The 16,946-nt window shown below is 51.6% G+C and overlaps 3 protein-coding genes across 3 annotated transcripts in view; 2 read left to right on the top strand and 1 right to left on the bottom strand.

Annotated features, from left to right (window-relative positions):
* Window positions 1-1,333: 1,333 nt before the first annotated feature.
* On the top strand, window positions 1,334-6,305 carry NCLIV_059900 (putative adenylyl cyclase; the record flags this gene model as incomplete). Its single annotated transcript, XM_003885544.1, has 12 exons — window positions 1,334-1,757; window positions 2,168-2,456; window positions 2,625-2,715; window positions 2,947-3,136; window positions 3,277-3,473; window positions 3,588-3,770; window positions 4,390-4,536; window positions 4,956-5,222; window positions 5,323-5,391; window positions 5,563-5,712; window positions 5,873-6,054; window positions 6,179-6,305. 12 exons carry the CDS (start codon window positions 1,334-1,336, stop codon window positions 6,303-6,305), a joined length of 2,316 nt encoding a protein of 771 aa, XP_003885593.1.
* A 1,565-nt stretch (window positions 6,306-7,870) lies between these two features.
* On the bottom strand, window positions 7,871-10,827 carry NCLIV_059890 (hypothetical protein; the record flags this gene model as incomplete). The annotated part of the gene is made up of 5 exons (XM_003885543.1): window positions 7,871-8,691; window positions 9,840-9,891; window positions 10,214-10,288; window positions 10,467-10,529; window positions 10,690-10,827. 5 exons carry the CDS (start codon window positions 10,825-10,827, stop codon window positions 7,871-7,873), a joined length of 1,149 nt encoding a protein of 382 aa, XP_003885592.1.
* A 3,703-nt stretch (window positions 10,828-14,530) lies between these two features.
* NCLIV_059880 (conserved hypothetical protein) overlaps window positions 14,531-16,946 on the top strand; it is a gene marked incomplete at both ends in the record, with an annotated part of 39,439 nt that continues 37,023 nt past the window's right edge. Inside the window, 3 exons of the mRNA XM_003885542.1 lie at window positions 14,531-14,731; window positions 15,221-15,457; window positions 15,992-16,850. Coding sequence (XP_003885591.1) covers window positions 14,531-14,731; window positions 15,221-15,457; window positions 15,992-16,850 — 1,297 coding nt within the window. The remainder of the gene's footprint in view (window positions 14,732-15,220; window positions 15,458-15,991; window positions 16,851-16,946) is intronic.

The following is a 16,946-nucleotide window of genomic DNA, read 5'->3' as shown; positions in this document are numbered from 1 at the left end:
ACGCTGGGGGTCTATCCCCGAGTGCCTAATTAGTAGGTTTTCAGCCCCAGGTAAACGGCCTGATGTTCCTCCCCGACATCGATACAGGTTTGGATAGCTTAGCTACCCGAAGCAGTCAGGAAACCAGTGCTGAAAATGCTAGAAAAATGGGATATGCTCTGTGCACAACCCACGCCCATCTGTACTAGCATACTTTGGTGTCCCCGCGCTCTGCACTTGACAGTGAGCGGGATTCGAGACACTTTTTTCCCGGCAACAAGCCGTGTAAGCTCTCCCGTTGTGGGCATCGGGAAGGAGGGAAATTGCGGAAGGAAATATGACCGCCATCAACGCCGGATCCAGTTAGGGCTCACGCGCGCTTAGGTGCAAAGGCGTGTCAAAATACAGAAACCCAGCTGTTTGCCCGCTCCATGCTCTGAATTATTGTTGGGCCAATTGGACATTGGCGTTTCTTTTCCGTAGTAGATGACGGCAGCATCTTGCTTTTGCCAGGTTTGTTATCGCCGGAAAGTGCGACTTGCTTGTTTGAGAGAAATCCAGACCACTATTCACCGGAGACCCAAGAACCGAGCTGTGAAAAGGCGCGGTGCCATTCAACCTCTGTTCGCGTAATTCTGGGAAGAATGGACAACCCTGTTCACTCACCGGATTTCAACGGAGTAAGACAGTGTCACCTATCGTCGATAGTGTTAGGTCAAAAACGGAAAGGGGTAGCAGGGTGTCCCATCGTTAACAACGCATGTCACAAGGGCTTGACAGTCTCGGCCGTGATTCTCGGTTCAGCACAGTTTCCTTTCAGATATCAAACTAGGTGTGTGAGCAGTCCTTCCATGAAACGGTTGGTTTTCTTTCGGCCCATGTTGATCACACACATGCAGGGAAAAAAACATGCACTGGCATGCAGCGACTCCACTCTGGTGTTTGGTGACAGAAACTGGTGAGGAGTCCCGTTCTTCACTACGTTTGGGACGCATTGACCAGCCCCTCAAACTTGCCGTAAAGACGCGCGCAGACGGGCATATTCAGTGCTTTGATCGGCTATCTTTCCGGCCAAGACACAAACGCTCGGGATTTTTCCTCCGATCGATTTCCTGCTAGGTTCGTGGGAATCCTCGAGTCTACCAAGCGACACGCACTCCCATTCCTTACCACACCGGCAAGCGAGAAACAAGTTGGGCGGCCGTACAGTTCTGTACGAGAAAAAAGCTTTCGCCCCTCACGGTTGTTGTGCTAAGTGGACAAGGCTGATCCGTATCGTTACGACCGACGGCTTTTTTTAGAATGGATTTCCGTTCCTAAGGGTTGAAGCCTTTCTACGAGAAAAGAGAAGGAAATGGCGTCCAAGCAAGATCAATACCAGGACCAGTTGTCAGAAGGGGACAATGACGATAACACCGTCGACACGAAGGATCCGCAGTTGCGGAAATTACAAGATTTCATGGACAACCCTTTTATGCTTGTTTGCACTGCAGTTTTCACTTTCTTTTGCTTGTTTGGCGAGGACATAAGAATATGCTTCTTCGGCAAGCCAGCAGATAACTTCTTCTATGTTCTCTTTATCATCTGTCTGCTATACTTCATTTTCGAGTTCGTGTTGTTCTCTATTATCCAAGATGGGTACAGGTGGGGCTTCTTCTTCTGGCTCGACCTGGCGGCCACTGTCAGTCTCCTCCTTGACATTGATTGGATTTCCGATGCGCTCATCAGCTGGAAACTTGACTGGCTGGATAACGACGAGAATTCGTCTTCTTTCCTGGGTACCTTGGCACACAGAACTTGCAGTTCGGCCACACCGGCGCTGTCTACTCCCTGCTACACCTTATAAAATGGGATTCCTAGGAATATACAAACTACCTTTTTCTGTTCTTGCCAAGGTCTGACATGTGCGTTCTGTCGCACAACGAGGAACGGAATAATAGCCGCACATGCCTTTAACTCCATCTAGCTGAAGCAAAGGCAGCGTTTGCCATAGGGAGGTAGCACTCACTTAGTCTTCCCGAGACCCGGGGGCCCCCCTGTTTGTTGAATGGTCCGTGGCCGAGCTCCTTCGGACTTGCCCGCTGACGACAGTCACATTCTCAATGCAGTGTTTGGGTCCGCAGCTTTTCGCGAGAGCGCCAAAGCGATCCTGCCGCAAGTGACTTCTCATGTCTCTCCTGTGCGCAAGACTCCGACACAACGGGCGTGATTGGAATGGTTCGCCTCATCCGCCTCATTCGCCTCATGAAACTATACAAGATGACAACAGCCCGGAGCGAGACAGACCAAGAAGATAGACTGCGGGAAGAAGCTCGGACAGCTCTGAACGCTAAGCAAGCGGCACTCAAACGAGTTGAAGCTAGCCGCCTGGGGAAACAACTGTCTGATATGATCACGAGGATCGTTATCCTCGGTATCCTGCTGGTGCTCATATGCCTTCCACTCATCAAAACGTCGGCGGTCGTCGACAACTCAAGGTAAGTTTTTGTGCTTAGGCTAAAACAGCCAGGCGGGTCTTCACACATCATGGCGCCATCACTCCCTCGATCAGTTTGTCAGTTGGACGCAGACCAACGGCGATCGGAGTTGATACGAATAGTACATATCTCCGGCTGTCCCTTGAGTTGCCTGTTGCACCATCGCAGATGGCTGGGCCTTAGAAATCTCTACTGGGTCGGGGAAGACGTGTGCGGTCGAGGCCCAGACAATTCCAAACGTCCTTGTCTAGTTGCAGAAGTAAGCGCTTGGGTGTGTGCAGAGGTTCCTTCAGATGAATAGACCCCTTACCACACTCTCAGAGCGGCTGAGCAGGTGAAAAAGCTATTACCCATTATGACACAAACTACACGTTTTCACAGCAGGCACATCACCCCTAATCTGGGTTGGTCGGTCCCTCAGCGCTTTGTCAACAGAAACGCACGCTGCCGGTGAGGTTTATTGCTTTCCGGTTTCCTTCTTCGTTGACAGAATGGAGAAATTGCTTGGAAATGGCAAATTCTCCAGTATGCAGGAGTCACGAAGAAAGACTCAACTTCCAAACTCCTATGGCTTTACGTGCCGAGTTACCCTGAAGGAGGAAAGCTTCGTGACATTGAGAGCATCTCACTAGAAGTGGACGGCAAGATGCTAACGTGGAAACCAACGATCGAATGCGCAGGTATCAGGGGGGTCCACGGGCGCGCATAGACTGATCGATAATCCAAGAAGTTTGCATTCCTTCTGTTTAGCTCGGTGAACGTCTCTATGGCATTACATCTGCATCCCCATTTTTTGGTCCATGCGGTTGTTCGTGTGTAGGAATTAAGAATCCAAAGTGTCCGTGGAGAGACGACGAGCAGGACCTGATCATCTACGAAGAGCGAGACATCCGCACCTACGCAAAGTTCCTCAAAAGACAGGAGAGGCAGGAAGAAGCTATTCTCAACATGCTGCTTACCCTGTTCGTCATAATTGTCCTCTGCGTTCTAATTTTCGTGTTCGCCCGCGACACACAGGTACGCTTGGTCGTTTGCCGTAGGGTCTCGAAGAATGTGGCAACGGCCCAAAGTGTTCACTTACAGCTAGGTGAGCGCGCCGCTGCTTGTCTGGTATTGAATTTCACTCACCAGATCCTTGTTGTCGCTCCGATTGAGAAAATGGTGAACATCGTGAAGCAACTGGCAGATGACCCCCTTCGGCAGCCGACCATGGAGCCTCCGGAGGAGGAAAGCTCTGAGAAACAGAAAAGCGCAAACCAACTGGAAACATCCATGCTTGAAACGACGATCCTTAAAATCGGCGGTCTCCTGCAGGTAGCGGACGTCATGGCGCAGCACATGTTTCTCGACACGTTGGAGACCTAGAACCCGCCCACGTCGTCTTTTAGTTTTTTTGTCCTGGTAGTCAGTACGGGGCGTACAGCTCGAGAGTGGATAACAAGCTCGCAGATGCTGGAGTGTGGCGTTGTGCCACACACGCGGCCCTACTGTATGTATTCTTCAAACTGTAGCTTACTGTATTGAAAACCGAGTACCCAGTTGCGCCTGTTGACCGTTACGTGGGCAAGGCGAGCGTTTTTTAGGTTGCGACTGCCTGCAACATTTGAAGAACTGTTACAGCCATTCCTGCTGCTTGCCCATATTACAGCATATAAGCGTGCCCTGTGGACTCAGGTCGGGTTTGGCGAGGCCGGCGCAAGCATAATAGGCCGGAACATGCGGAGCGGCGATGGCGACCTCAACATCATGATACCAGGAGAGAAGGTTCAGGCCCTCTTCGGTTTCTGTGACATTCGGTCGTTCACAGAGATCACCGAGTGCTTGCAGGTCTGGTTCCCGTTTTAGGTTGTTTCAGAGAACTTGTAAACGGCTGAGGATGCTGACCAAATGGCATGATGCGTTTTGCGTGCACATTCTGTTCTCCACTTCGCAGGAAGACGTGATGGTATTCATCAACACCGTTGGAGGCATCGTTCATAATTGCTGTCACCTGTGGAACGGCGCTGCAAACCAAAATGTTGGGGACGCCTTCCTTTTCACGTGGAAGCTTGGACACGCATTCGAAGTCGATCGCATTAAGGTACGGTGTATGGTGCAAGGAAAGATCGTCAGAGGAGACAGGCATTTGCTCGAACCGCCGTCTGAGGACGGGCACCGCGTTCGACGCCCTCGTTCTCTCTGAAATTACGGCTGGTTATCGCAGAGCTGCCTCGTGTACTGTGGACCATTCGGTTGATGAACGGCATGGTTCAACGAGAGTCATTACTGTTCTCACATCACGCTGCTCGCTTCTGTAACTCGCTGTTTAAAAACCCCAGCAAACGGCGTTGCTGAGAACACTTTGGAGAGTAAAGCGAAGGGGCTGGCTACAGAAGAAGGAGGAGAGCTGCCGTAGAGCTTTGTGCTGAAATTTTGTTGTAGGATGCTAACTATCCCTGACGGAACCGGTGAGTGTCCACTACGAGGAAAGCGTATCGCGTCCCTCTCTTTGTGCTGCAGGATAATCATGAGGCTGTCGAATCAGGAGAAATGGCAAATAAGGCCCTCGTAGCCTTTGTCAAGACGATCGTCGAAATCCGACGCAATTCCGATCTCATAGCATTTGAGAGAGACCCTCGAATGACTTCGAGATTCGGAGTTGGCTATCGACTCAAGATTGGATACGGCCTCCACGTGGGGTGGGCAATTGAGGGTGCCATAGGATCGGACTTCAAGATCGACGCCTCTTACTTATCTCCGCATGTCACCCTCACTCAACGAATACAGGTACGTTCCCATACAAGGATGCCACTTGTCTTCCTCAGACAGTTGCTCCTGAGGTTGGTTTCAATTTTTTTTCGAACTCGCGTGTTTTGGACCGTTACAGGAAGCAACGAAGATATACCACACGCCTCTCCTGCTGTCAGAATCGGTCTACTTCATGTTGTCGGTCAAAGTAAGGAAGACGTAAACACGTATGGAGAACTCCAGCTTACACAAACGTTTCGTCGATTAAAGTGATTGTGATCTTCCGACAAGCAGGGTGGGATCGCTGAAGATTTCCTTTCGCTGCTGAAACAGCTTTGTTCACACATGCTTACAATGCAATGGTGAATCTGTACTGCAGTCCAAAGGCCGTATTCGGAAAGTGGATGTTGTCAAAGCAGACGAAAACCAGACTCAACATCTGGGATTGTACTGCTTCGACATCAATGATCAAATCCCGCGTGCGCCGGCTGATCCCCAAAGGGTTCTTGGAGACGTGGTCAAACCTGACGTAAGCGGTGCTCCACAGCACACATGAATGCAGAGGCTGCATTCATCTATCTTGAGCAAAACTGGCGACTCCTTCACGGGTTGCTAAAACCGCTAAGCTCCGCCAATCGTGGCGCGTGAATGTTTGATGCATGTAGAAATCGTCTTGCGCTTTTACGCAGGACGTCTTGGAGATACCAACAGAACATCTACGCGGACCTGGGGTCGAGTATATGTTTGTTGTAGACGCGGATATCAGCACTCTCCAAGAGGGCTTCTCCGACCAGCTGTATACTGAATACAGAGCTGCGTTCTGCAAGTATATCGAAGGGGAATGGGGGGAAGCATCCGAGGGATTCAAACGGTAAGATAGATAACGAAGATAAACAACACCGTAGTCAGAACTGTCTATTGGCCGAGAGAATGGGGGTCAAAGGGACCAGCTGTTGCCACTGTGGGTCAAGATGCTGTGGTCATTGGAATGCCAGGTGCCTAGAGATTCTACCTGGAGACGGGCCATCCACAGCTTTGCTCGACTTCATGAAAAGGACGGATTTCAAGGCCCCAGAAAATTGGCGGGGCTACCGCATTCTCCCAATTCTGAGAAAGTACTGAGGTTGAGGACCGTAGAAGACCCCATTATTGCTTCTCTTGCGTCGGTACATTTTGTACACCCCTGCCGGAGACGCCGACGGCATCCAAGAGGATCAGAGCCTCTGCTGCGGATGCCTGACAGTCAAAACAGCCACGGACGTCGTCGAATGGGAATTCATGTGCCACTACACGGCCGACTTCGCGGGAGACAATCTCGAACTGAACTCCTTGCGTTCATCTAGTGCTACCCGCGGGTCATCTGAAGGGCCCAGCGCAAAATGACGGGAACGAGCACATCCCACAGGGCTTGCTTTTCTGCTTTCGCCCTCAATCAGGAATCACGCTCCTGTAACAGGCCGAACTCTCGCAGTTTGATAGTTTCTGGGATCCACTGAAAAAAAGCCGTCGGGAAAGGTCCTTTCTTCGGGATTGCGGGGACATCTGCAAGGTGAAACGCCTTCTTTTTTCTATCGCATCAACATTGTTCCGGCGGAGCATAGACGAACGCACAGATATGAAGTAGTATTGTGTACTCCGTCTACAATGCTTTGTGCCATAGCATTTTACACGGGAATTTTCGCTTGCACTTGCCCGTTTTAGCTTACGCTACCCACAAGAAATGCCTTAACAGGCACTGTAATATGCCATTCTGTGCCGGTTTCTATGCCCGAGCAGTGCGCGCTGATGTATGTTTTCAATGCTGCCCACTGGAGTGTCCGATGGCCAAGGCAGCGGTAGAGGAAGCGAAGTGTTGGCTACGCGTGATCATGTATTTCTCTCCCTTTTGGGACCCAGACTCGTGTTTGACAGCTTTGTTTCGCTGACAGTCGCACGGGTCTCTCATAATGCATTGGATCTCCTTACCCGCGGAAGCTGACCCAGGTTTCTATGCGAAACGAGACGTGTGAAATTCTAAGGGAGATAAAGCAGAAGGCATCTGCAAGAGTGCCTCACCAGAAATCAGTACCGTGTCTGCTATATGTCTCAGTGGCAGATGGTGCCATGGGTATCAGTCGAGAGGTTGACACCGGAGTCGGTTTTTTCACTCATTCCTCTGCGTTTTACTGGAAATGGGCCGTATGTCGGAAAACGACACTGAACTTCTGATTTGCTCCGTTCCCTTCTTAGACGGATGCTCAGTGCTCACACCCACTGTTGGAATTTACAACACTGCATGGCGTCACTTGAAGAGAAAAGAGAATACCTGCAGTCCTAATATTCACGTCACCGGAAGGGTTTCGGAGGGACCGCACAACCTTCCCGCCGGTGCACTGCCAGGTACTGAGAAAACGATGAACCTGGCGTAAACGTTATTGCGTCAGGACGGCTAGAGCAAGCGAAAACACGCACCTAGAACCTGGTCCTTTCCCCAATGCCATGACACGACAGGCGTATCGGATGTGTTTCCACAACCTACAAACCTGTTGGCCGCCGATATAGAGGCGACATCCGTGACGTATGCGACCTCGCAGGACCTGGTCTGTGCGAGGCCCCGCTTTGAGACTCCTAAAGGTTGTGGACCACCCGTTTCGAATATATAACGGCAGCTTTTGTTCAGGGCTTTTCCCACTGAAAGGAGTGTGTTGTCAGTCTTCCTGGACCATGTATTGCCACGGACCGCTGTCAGTTCCCCGGATCTGTTGAGGTGCATTAGGGCGGCTGCCATCTCCGTACAGGGTCATGGGATCGGGTGCGTTGGTGAATGCATTGTGTGAGCCGGCAGATTGTGAAGACTCCACCTTGGATTCCCAAGGCCTCACTGTCACTGGACGATTGCCAGTGTGTGCATCCACATGCGTAGGCATTGCCGATTCTGTGAGAGCTGCATGCTCCGTTCGCCTGATATCTTCACCGGATGGGAGAAATGCATTCGAAGACACCCAGCTGCTGGGGGCAGGCCAAGAGCTTTTGCCGGCCAGAGTCCCCCTTGCATCATACGGAGACAATGCATGACGAGGCTCAGGAACGTAGTGGTCTTGCACAGACGGCTCGCCTCCGAACGAATCGCCAACCGAACCTGGCTGAACATAGTTGGGTTCTCCAAGAGACTTGGACCTGTAGCGTTCTTGAATCGGGTCATGACCCAATCCAGTATCGAACGCACAACCGAGCGGGACGCCAATGGCATCTTTTCCTCCAGCTGATGAGGCGCGATTGTGAACGAGGTGCGAGCTGCGCCTTTCGTTAGCAGGCTCGATCCGAATCACATTCGAGTGGTCAGGGTTCACTGCGCTCTCATTTTGTTGGACCGTCGGCCCATGTGCACACGTCGCCGTTCCGGCCTCAGCCTGATACGGACGAATCTCCATCATGGGCTGGGGCGGTTGGGGGTTCAGAACAGAGCCATACGGGTGCGACGGCTGTTCCTCGACAGTGTAGGAAGCAGGCGGAACCGGATCCCCTCGTCCTGGAACAGGCATAGAAGAAGTTCCTGGAGGAAAGGCTCTTGGCACCTGTTGACAGTCGGGACTCTCACGACTATAGTGTGGTCCTGCGAACCCTGAGAAAGCTATGGGCGGAGGAAGCGATGGCAGCACTGGATTCGAGAAGTTTGTGTTGGCCAGGACGGGCGGGGGAAATTTAATGTTGTACGATGCATGATTTCGCATCCGGTCCCGGAAGCGGAATAACTTGGGCATCAATGAAAAACGCCGAGGGGGAATTTCCTTGTGCAGGCGGTAGCAACAGCTTCCGTCTGTGCGCGACAATACCGGAGGACAATTGATTGGCTCGAAATTCTGAGGCGCATTGCCTGTAGTGATTCCAGATCGCTGATAGTGCTGGAACCCTGCAGTTAAAAAAGTCTTTGTTAGTTGGGATGAAATGGTGGTAGCTGGTAAACCCAGCTGCCGTTCAATCTCTTCTGGAGGCGGTTTCGAGTTGTGTTTCACCACATCTGTCAACTGGGACCGAAGCAGGAATTCCCTGCAAAGGGGACAAGACCGTTTTCCACAACAGCAAAGCATGAAAGCCAAAGGTTGGAGCAGAGGAAGCGAAGTCAACGTGAACAGCCGCCCCAACATGGGCTTGATTGCCTACTATTGATGAAAAGGCGTAACATACCCTATGGACTAGGGACAGTCCCAGAAGGGCAAAACACAGGCAACAATACTCCGGTTGTGGAGTATGCTGGCGCTGCTCCGTTGCTTATATCATATGTATACAAAAGTGGGCTCTTACCGGTGCGAGAACGTGAGCAACGCGTGGACGGCTTGCCGCAAAGTTTTGGTATCTTCCGAAGGGTCTTCCTCTGGGGCTGATGTGCATGGGGTTTTCCCGCCCGTTCCAGAGGTCTGAGGTGACGACGGTACTGGCGTAGGAGGAGCGCTGCTAGGACGGGGGGCCGGATTTTGGTCGTGTGCTTGCGTGGACTTCCCGGCATCTGTCACACGGTTCAGACCACATCAGTCTTGTCTCCATACCATATTTACAATGCGCGTGATGGATTTGCACTCGCAGTTTCTAGGTCACTCCAAGGATGAGGAACAAGTTGCACGCTGACTCAAACGGTTTTCTTTTCAAGGATTGTCACTTACGCTGTCCTGGCACACATACCTGAAGTGGAGCTTCCATTGTTATCTTGAAGGTCAACCCCATCGCCCACCGTCTGCAGGTAATCAAAAGTCAACGAGCTCATTCGATGTAGGACCTGAGTGCGGTGACCGGGAAACTGTAGATATAGAGGGCAGATACTGCACGCAGTTGGCTGCAGGTCTTAAACGTACACTAGGTTGAAAACCGCCCCCCCCCTTCACTTACAGCGCGCCTGGCATCCAGCTACGGCCTCAATGCAAATCCACTGATATATGGCTTCGACATGAAGGCGTCTAGCCAGGGTGCATCTTCACTTGTTCCCTTTCTAAAGATACTGCTCACTCGACTGGCAAATAATGCAGGTAGAGACATTCCTGTTGCTTGTAACGACTTACTAGTTGCTCAGTTTTATCTGGCTTTTGCAAGCACTCGTCCAAGAGCACCTGCTGCGTGCGAGTGGGAGGAAGTGCCTGAGGGAAAAGGCCGAAGGACAAGCCAAACGAAGTGACGCTCCTACGGCGCAGCAGATAGCAGCAAGGCTTAGTGGTTCCCTTGCAGATCACAAGATTTCCTACGTGAATGAATGTGGTTCTTGTATGGTCTATGGTTCGAGAAAAAGGGTTAAAATGGTTCGTATATATGCGTTACCTCAATGTTCTTGAGTTGCGTTTGCAGCCCTTTGATTTCGTCTTTGAGGATTGTATGGAATGTCTGAAGAAGATACCCAAAAACGATCGAAACGTGGCACCTTATGAGACACAACCCGTCGACAAGTTTCGGGTAGTTGCTTAGGTCGGCGCAACACGAGCAAATTGCATTTCTTCACACGTCTAAGGATGAGGACAAGGTCAGCAAGAGCCATGTGCCTTACCTTTACCACATCATGCATTTCCTTCTGTACCTCGGCCTTCAATTTCCTGTTGTTGTCGTCCACGTCAGGCTGCAATATCGGCTCCGTTGTCCCCGGAAAGAGTTCAGAAACGTTTACTGCGTTCGAGTGTCGAATCATAGTTCGGGCAGATGCTGCATGGCTGTTTGGCAGTAGTATCGACTTGTGTGCCATCGACATCGGCCTTAATGTTGCCACGTCCACGCTTGGTCGTGGCGGTTCGAAAGCATGGGTGTGGCTCTCTTTTTGATCCAAAGAGGGAAACGTATCTTCCAGAAGGCTACTGTTCCGGAAAGCCAATGCATGTGGACCCGTACCGACACTTGTCCCCGCCTGTGAGCTGCCTCGGTGACGTTTGTTTTTGTGTTTCTCCAGGTAGAACGAGTTGATAAATTTTTTGCCGCACTCCTCACACCGGACTAGCATGCCTACAACGAATGTCCCATTTGGCGCCGTCCCTCCCGCCATGTGGTTGAGACCCTCAGATAGCAAGGGGCCTTCCAATGTTCCTCGACTTTCAGCAGCGCCTGACCCAAACCCTCGAAAGGACCCATTGGCCTGACTGCGGCTAAGCGTCTGATATGGGGGGACACTGCGGGTGCCAGTACTGCGAAGCAACGGGAGTGTGGTGCCTGCTGACAGGACTGTGTCCTCTTGTTGTAGAGCCGCCATAAGGCGAGGAAGCATAACAACAAGTTTGAGCTCGTTCCCCCTTTGACAAGTACGTTGTCAAGCGGCTGCCGCATGCATGGTGGCTGCCGCCGTGCCTCTGATCGGCACAAGAGTTGGTCACATAAGTTTCCGCAGTTTTCGCGTGCGACACATAAAGCAGGGAAATCTTGGATACTCATCACCGGGGGTAGGAGACATGTGGTGTGCATCGGAAAAGCGAGTGTGTTTTCTCTTGCCAGTTTCAAACACCAGGTGAGGGGCGGTGGCAGTGTTCCAGTGTGTACTCAGTTCGGAGATCGGCATGCAAGAGCGTGCTACACAACAAGCAGGTCCAAAGAAAAACTTTGACACTGTATCGCATTTGGTTATTCCTCTAGTCTGTTGGAGCGGGTTAGGATGCACCTCGCAGCTGTAGAGGCAACTGCGTTCTCCACGATATTCTTCCAAGCAACGAAGTTCTAAGACGATTGAGAAACAGGAGTCGCCGAGGAGTACGGAGGGGGCAAGCATCAACCGGAACGAAACAAGCTGGCGTCCTCCTGCTAGGTACGACACTGCTTTTGATGCCCCACAGGCATCTGCAGTTAGCGCGGGGCTGATTCTGTGCCGTTCAAGTCTTGCCTCTGTGAAACGCGAAGGCTTTGGGGTGAGAGCCAGATAAATGAATTGCTCATCATCTAGAGAGCGCCATTCTATAATGAGCATAGTAACTTGTTCATGATACCCATGAACTAAAGGTAAGCGCGGGATGGCCAACCAACGGTGTACTTAAAATCTTGCAACGATCAGCTGTCACTTTGTGACACGGGCGCTACTCGTACCACCTACCACACATTCCTACACTGCATCGCTGTGTAGAACGAGCGAGCCAATGATAAAACATCCCGCTCGGATTGCACAAGTCTGAAAAAATTTTGAGCGAGATAGAGCCGTGCACACGCTTAACGCCTACGAACTCCAGCAGGTTGTCAAAAAAGGTGCATACAGGATGTAACCGGCGCTGACGGCCCGTCAGGTTTTTTTGAAGCGTTAGAGTTAGACCTTATTCGTTTGGTGTATAAAGAAAGAGATCCCTACGAAACACGGATGACCGAGACGAACATATCACCTACACAGTGGGATCCAAAGAAATTGAGTTCACAAAACTTACACCGAACGCACAATCCTGTGTGCTGCAATGAAGATCCTCTCACTTCAAGGTTTTTCCACTTTCTAGTCCTCGTGACTGAAGAATCTCCGAAATTTATGAAGCAGCAGAACAGTCGATGTTGAGGTGATGCGAAGCCTGGCTAATGGGAAACGTACCGGTCTCATCTAATTGCATTTGTCTAATTCCTGCAGTGTTAGAAGCCACAAAAATATGATGTTTGTAGTATGCTTGTACGCCATCACGATGTAATAAAGCACGCTTTCCGTCTCCTACGGAATCTCGATGCGACGTGTGCATTGACGACGGCAGCAATTTCCAGTGTTACGAGTTCTGCATTCTGTCATCGGTACAAGGAGTCTAAGGGGGTCTACTACTACGGAACGAGGTTGAAGGCATATCATCTTTGGCTCTTGATTTCTGGCTCCGTTGAAAAAAATGCAGGAGAGGAAGAGAGGCTGTCTCAGTGACCCTTATTGTCGGCCCTCAATTGCCCACCGCGTTCGTGGCTTACGCTAAATCGCATGTTGCGCACACGCAAAGTCCTCGGCGAAGTCACTTGCCACATGGAGTGCACAAACTGATAGGCGATAGACTACAAACGACACTGCTGAAACGAGATGATACACTCGGAGAAAAAACAATCGACGGTCTTTCACCGAGAAATATTGTTTGCACGGTCTATTGCCACCCAATCGGAGCTACATTCAGGTGCATCGCGGCAGTCTGGCGTGAGCGGGCAGGCAAACTCCATGAGCGTTGTTTGTGCCTTTTCGCTTGCGACTACTGAATCGACGCGTTTTGAGGGTCTAAAAATTTTCCCTTACACATCTGAGGGACTCTCGTCTACCTGCTGCTGTGTTCCAGTGCATAGATGCGGTCATTCTGTGTAAACACATGCAGCTGCACTTGCCTCCCCTCCCCTAACAAAAACGTGCACTCCTTAGCAGAAGAGGAGACGTCTTACAAAGTGATTACCCTGTACATACCTCTCTTGATTCCAGTTGACGGGTAGTATCGGACTGCCACGCAGCAAATTCAAGTTTCCTCTTGCCTTGCCAATGCGCATTCATTCTGTATGGTGCCTTATTATTTTCTCCCGAACACCGTGTCGCCGCATAAAACATTTTGCGAGAGCGCCGCTCCTGGCTTGAAAACCAAATGCTCTTAAGAGGTACTTGGGGCAGTTGGTTTTAACAAGTTTGCCCAAGCAAACCTCCCGGAAAAGGAGAACACCGACTTCCTCGATTTTGCTAGATCTTTAAGGCAGCGTGGCCGCCCTTGTTCACGAAACAGGAGGCGTTTTATCGAATCTTCGTGGTTGGTAGGAAGGGCCACATCACCGCTAGGTGCTTAATAGATCACTGAGACCCGCTGGTCCTCGAACTTGCGTTGGGGAACAGTGCCTTGACGTTCTCCGCCGTAGCCTTCATGACAGAAATCAAAGTACTCCTTTTGGACTTCGCATGCGGATCGCTGCTAGTACTCACTTGTTACTGCTGCAGAAGTTTGAAGAGAGACTGAGTCTTTGATCTATGAGGGACTCTTCTGACATTGTTCTCGATCAACCTTGAGCGAACAAATGCCAACCCACGAGTCACATCGCAAAGAAAGAGAAAGTACGGTGCAGATTGGTCGGCATGCCGCCCCCTGGAACCGTGCATATCTCCTTTCAAGGGCTATTTCCGTTGTCACACATTCAACCCCTCCAGAGCCCGTTCAGAAGAGACATCTCTCGTGGCTTTCCCTTGTCTGGAGGGAAGCCAACTATGTCCACCAGCTCCTTGGTAGAATGTTACTGTCGCTGACACTTCGACCGAGTTTGGCCTGTAGAAACCTTTCCGCGCATTCGTGTCATATAGGCTTCCAATCTTCAAGGGAAAGCCCTACGCTTGCCGTCGGGCTTGATCCGGTGACGGCCGAAAGCCCGGAGAGCAATACAGTAACGACAGGGAGGGCAATACAATAATAACGGCTACTTTAGGTATCTCGGAAGTGGCCACCATGCTGTCATCACTTCTCTTATCGCAACTGAACGCAGTGTTGTGTCAATTTTTTGAGAACATTTCACATCAGCAGGTGGAAGCGTCTTTGCTTGGAGGCCAGCTGATTCTGAAAAGGCTCCGCCTCAAAGAAAACGCACTGGCTCCCTACTCTCTACCAATTTCTGTCACCTATGGCGTGCTCAAGGAACTGCGAGTACAGGTGAGACAGCGAACTGAGAAAACAAGTCGAGTCTCTACTAAAACAATACCGCGCAGATTGCATCCTATGTCGTCTCTGAAGAGGGAAGGCCGACTACAAACCCCTACAGGCGCCTTCGACTCTGTTCCTTCATAACAACACCACAACAAAAACGGTTCTTGCACGAGTATTATGCAAAACAATGGAACATTACACTGTGCAGTTCGCTGCCTCCATCGAGGTGCCGATCACTGAGGAGCAATTGCGGCAGGGTCAACAAGAGAGCCGCCAGCTGTCCGCGTATGAGTAAGCGGTTGGGTGTCCGTTCGTTTCGGGGATCCGACAGCACATAGGAACGTTGCCGCGTTCATTTTGGAGATAATCCTTGAATTGCCGAGGCCCTTTCGCCAGAGAGACGAAGCTGTGAAAAAACTCTACGCTTCATCAGACAACGAAATTACGCTTGTCGAACTTGTTCGTACTGTCACGTAACTGCAACGCTGTTCTCAGGTCAACTGGTTTCGTTTGCTGTGTCACCCTGTCGTTGTGGAGGCTGAGGGTCTCCTGGTCGTCGGCACAACAATCCCGACAAATGAGTGGGATGTCTCAGTTGAACGGGATAATTTGTCTGAGCAGAAGAAACTTCGGCTGGCTACGGATGAACTGTTAACCTACGCGAAGATTGACCGAAGCGTCGCAACCCGATTCCTTCACAAGCTTGCGTACACTTTGATAGGCCGCATTGAGGTGAGTATTTACTCCATGGTTCCACTGCATCTGCGTCGGAGGCCAAGGCAGTCAATGCTAAACGCGGTGTTCCCTTCTACACTTCTGGATACTAGTGCTCCCGAGTGACGGACTCTAGGAGCTTGTCTTCCTCTGAACCTTTGTCTTGTTGCTTGTCTCGCCGGCCGCTCTCCCAGAAGTATTTTCCACTTAGGTTTCTATCGAGGGCTGCGAATCCTCGGTTTCTCCCGTCCAAAACAACTGACCTTTTCGTCCAGAAACTCAATGCAGGAGCACCGCGATACCGTTCTACCGTAGTATTGGCTAGCGGAGTGTCCTCTCGGACGTACAACGCATTGGGGGATGTGATCCTGCCTGCATGGCTGAGACGTTAATAGCGCCGGGAGTCCCGGCTCTTCGGATGGACAGTGCGGCAAAGCCGGTGACCGCTCGGTCCTCGCATGATCCGTCACCACATCGTCATACGAATTCCATGGGAGCTGTGGCGATTCGAAATCAACCCGTACATCAAGGGAGTGTGTCCTGCGCTGTCAGGTAAGGGTGAAGCGCTTGGAAATTCGGTTGGAAGAGGCGGAAATCAATCCAGGACGCATGTGCGCTGTCGGGTGGCGTGCCCGCTATGTTCAAACCGTTCACTGCAACGAGAAATGGGAGCCCTACAGGGGCCAGGGAGGCTTGGAAGCTTCTCTCGCGCCTTTACGAGGCGAGCAAGGGCTCTACGACGAAACAAGTGCAGACGAGGAGACCTCCCCTCAAACAGAGTACTGTTTGTTTCCGCCAGCTGCACGGCCCGACCATCACCAGCACACCTGCCGATACGGGGATTCCTGCGACGTTCAGTCGCGCCGCCAAGCATCCGGAACTTCGAGCTTGAGACCCTCATTCGCTCCCCGATTTCTTGGCTGGTCTCTATGGTCCTGGACCAAGAGGCTTATTGTCGCATCGATTTCGTCCCTCTCAGGCGGATTGGGGGCGGGGAGGAAAGACGGCACTTCTCGGGCAGGTGGGTTTGCGGCTTTATCTCCAACAGACGAGGTAGTGTTTAAGAAAATTGTTGTCGCCGGTTCGGCGATTTACCTTGATTCCCTGACACCGGAGGGCCCGCGTTCACCATGGCTCCCCCAACCGGCCTCGGCTCGAAAGGCCCTCCTCGTCCGCTTGACGAGGGCTCGGGAGCAGGCTCGAAGCAGTCAGCGAGGGTCGTCGGGGCTGTGCGATCCAGGCCGCTCGTCGCAGCATGCGGTTGGAAGCGCCGAGCCACATTCACCCGGGAATCACCAGCAACCAGACTACTTACCCCAGAGCCCGGGAGCGTCGTCTCCAGGTTCCAATGCTTCAGCGCATCATGGCGACCTTCAAGGAGTGCGTAGCACTCCGCCATCCTCTGTTTTAGGTGGGCCAGATGCCGATGCGTCGGTGGAAGAGGGAAGACCCAGAAACTCACTTCTGTCCCCTAGGGCGCCCGTACATCGGCGGTGTCAACTGGACA

The sequence above is a fragment of the Neospora caninum genome, chromosome XI (genome assembly GCF_000208865.1).
Source record: "Neospora caninum Liverpool complete genome, chromosome XI".
Classification (NCBI taxonomy): Eukaryota; Apicomplexa; class Conoidasida; order Eucoccidiorida; family Sarcocystidae; genus Neospora; species Neospora caninum.
This window is presented reverse-complemented; position numbering and strand designations above follow the sequence as displayed.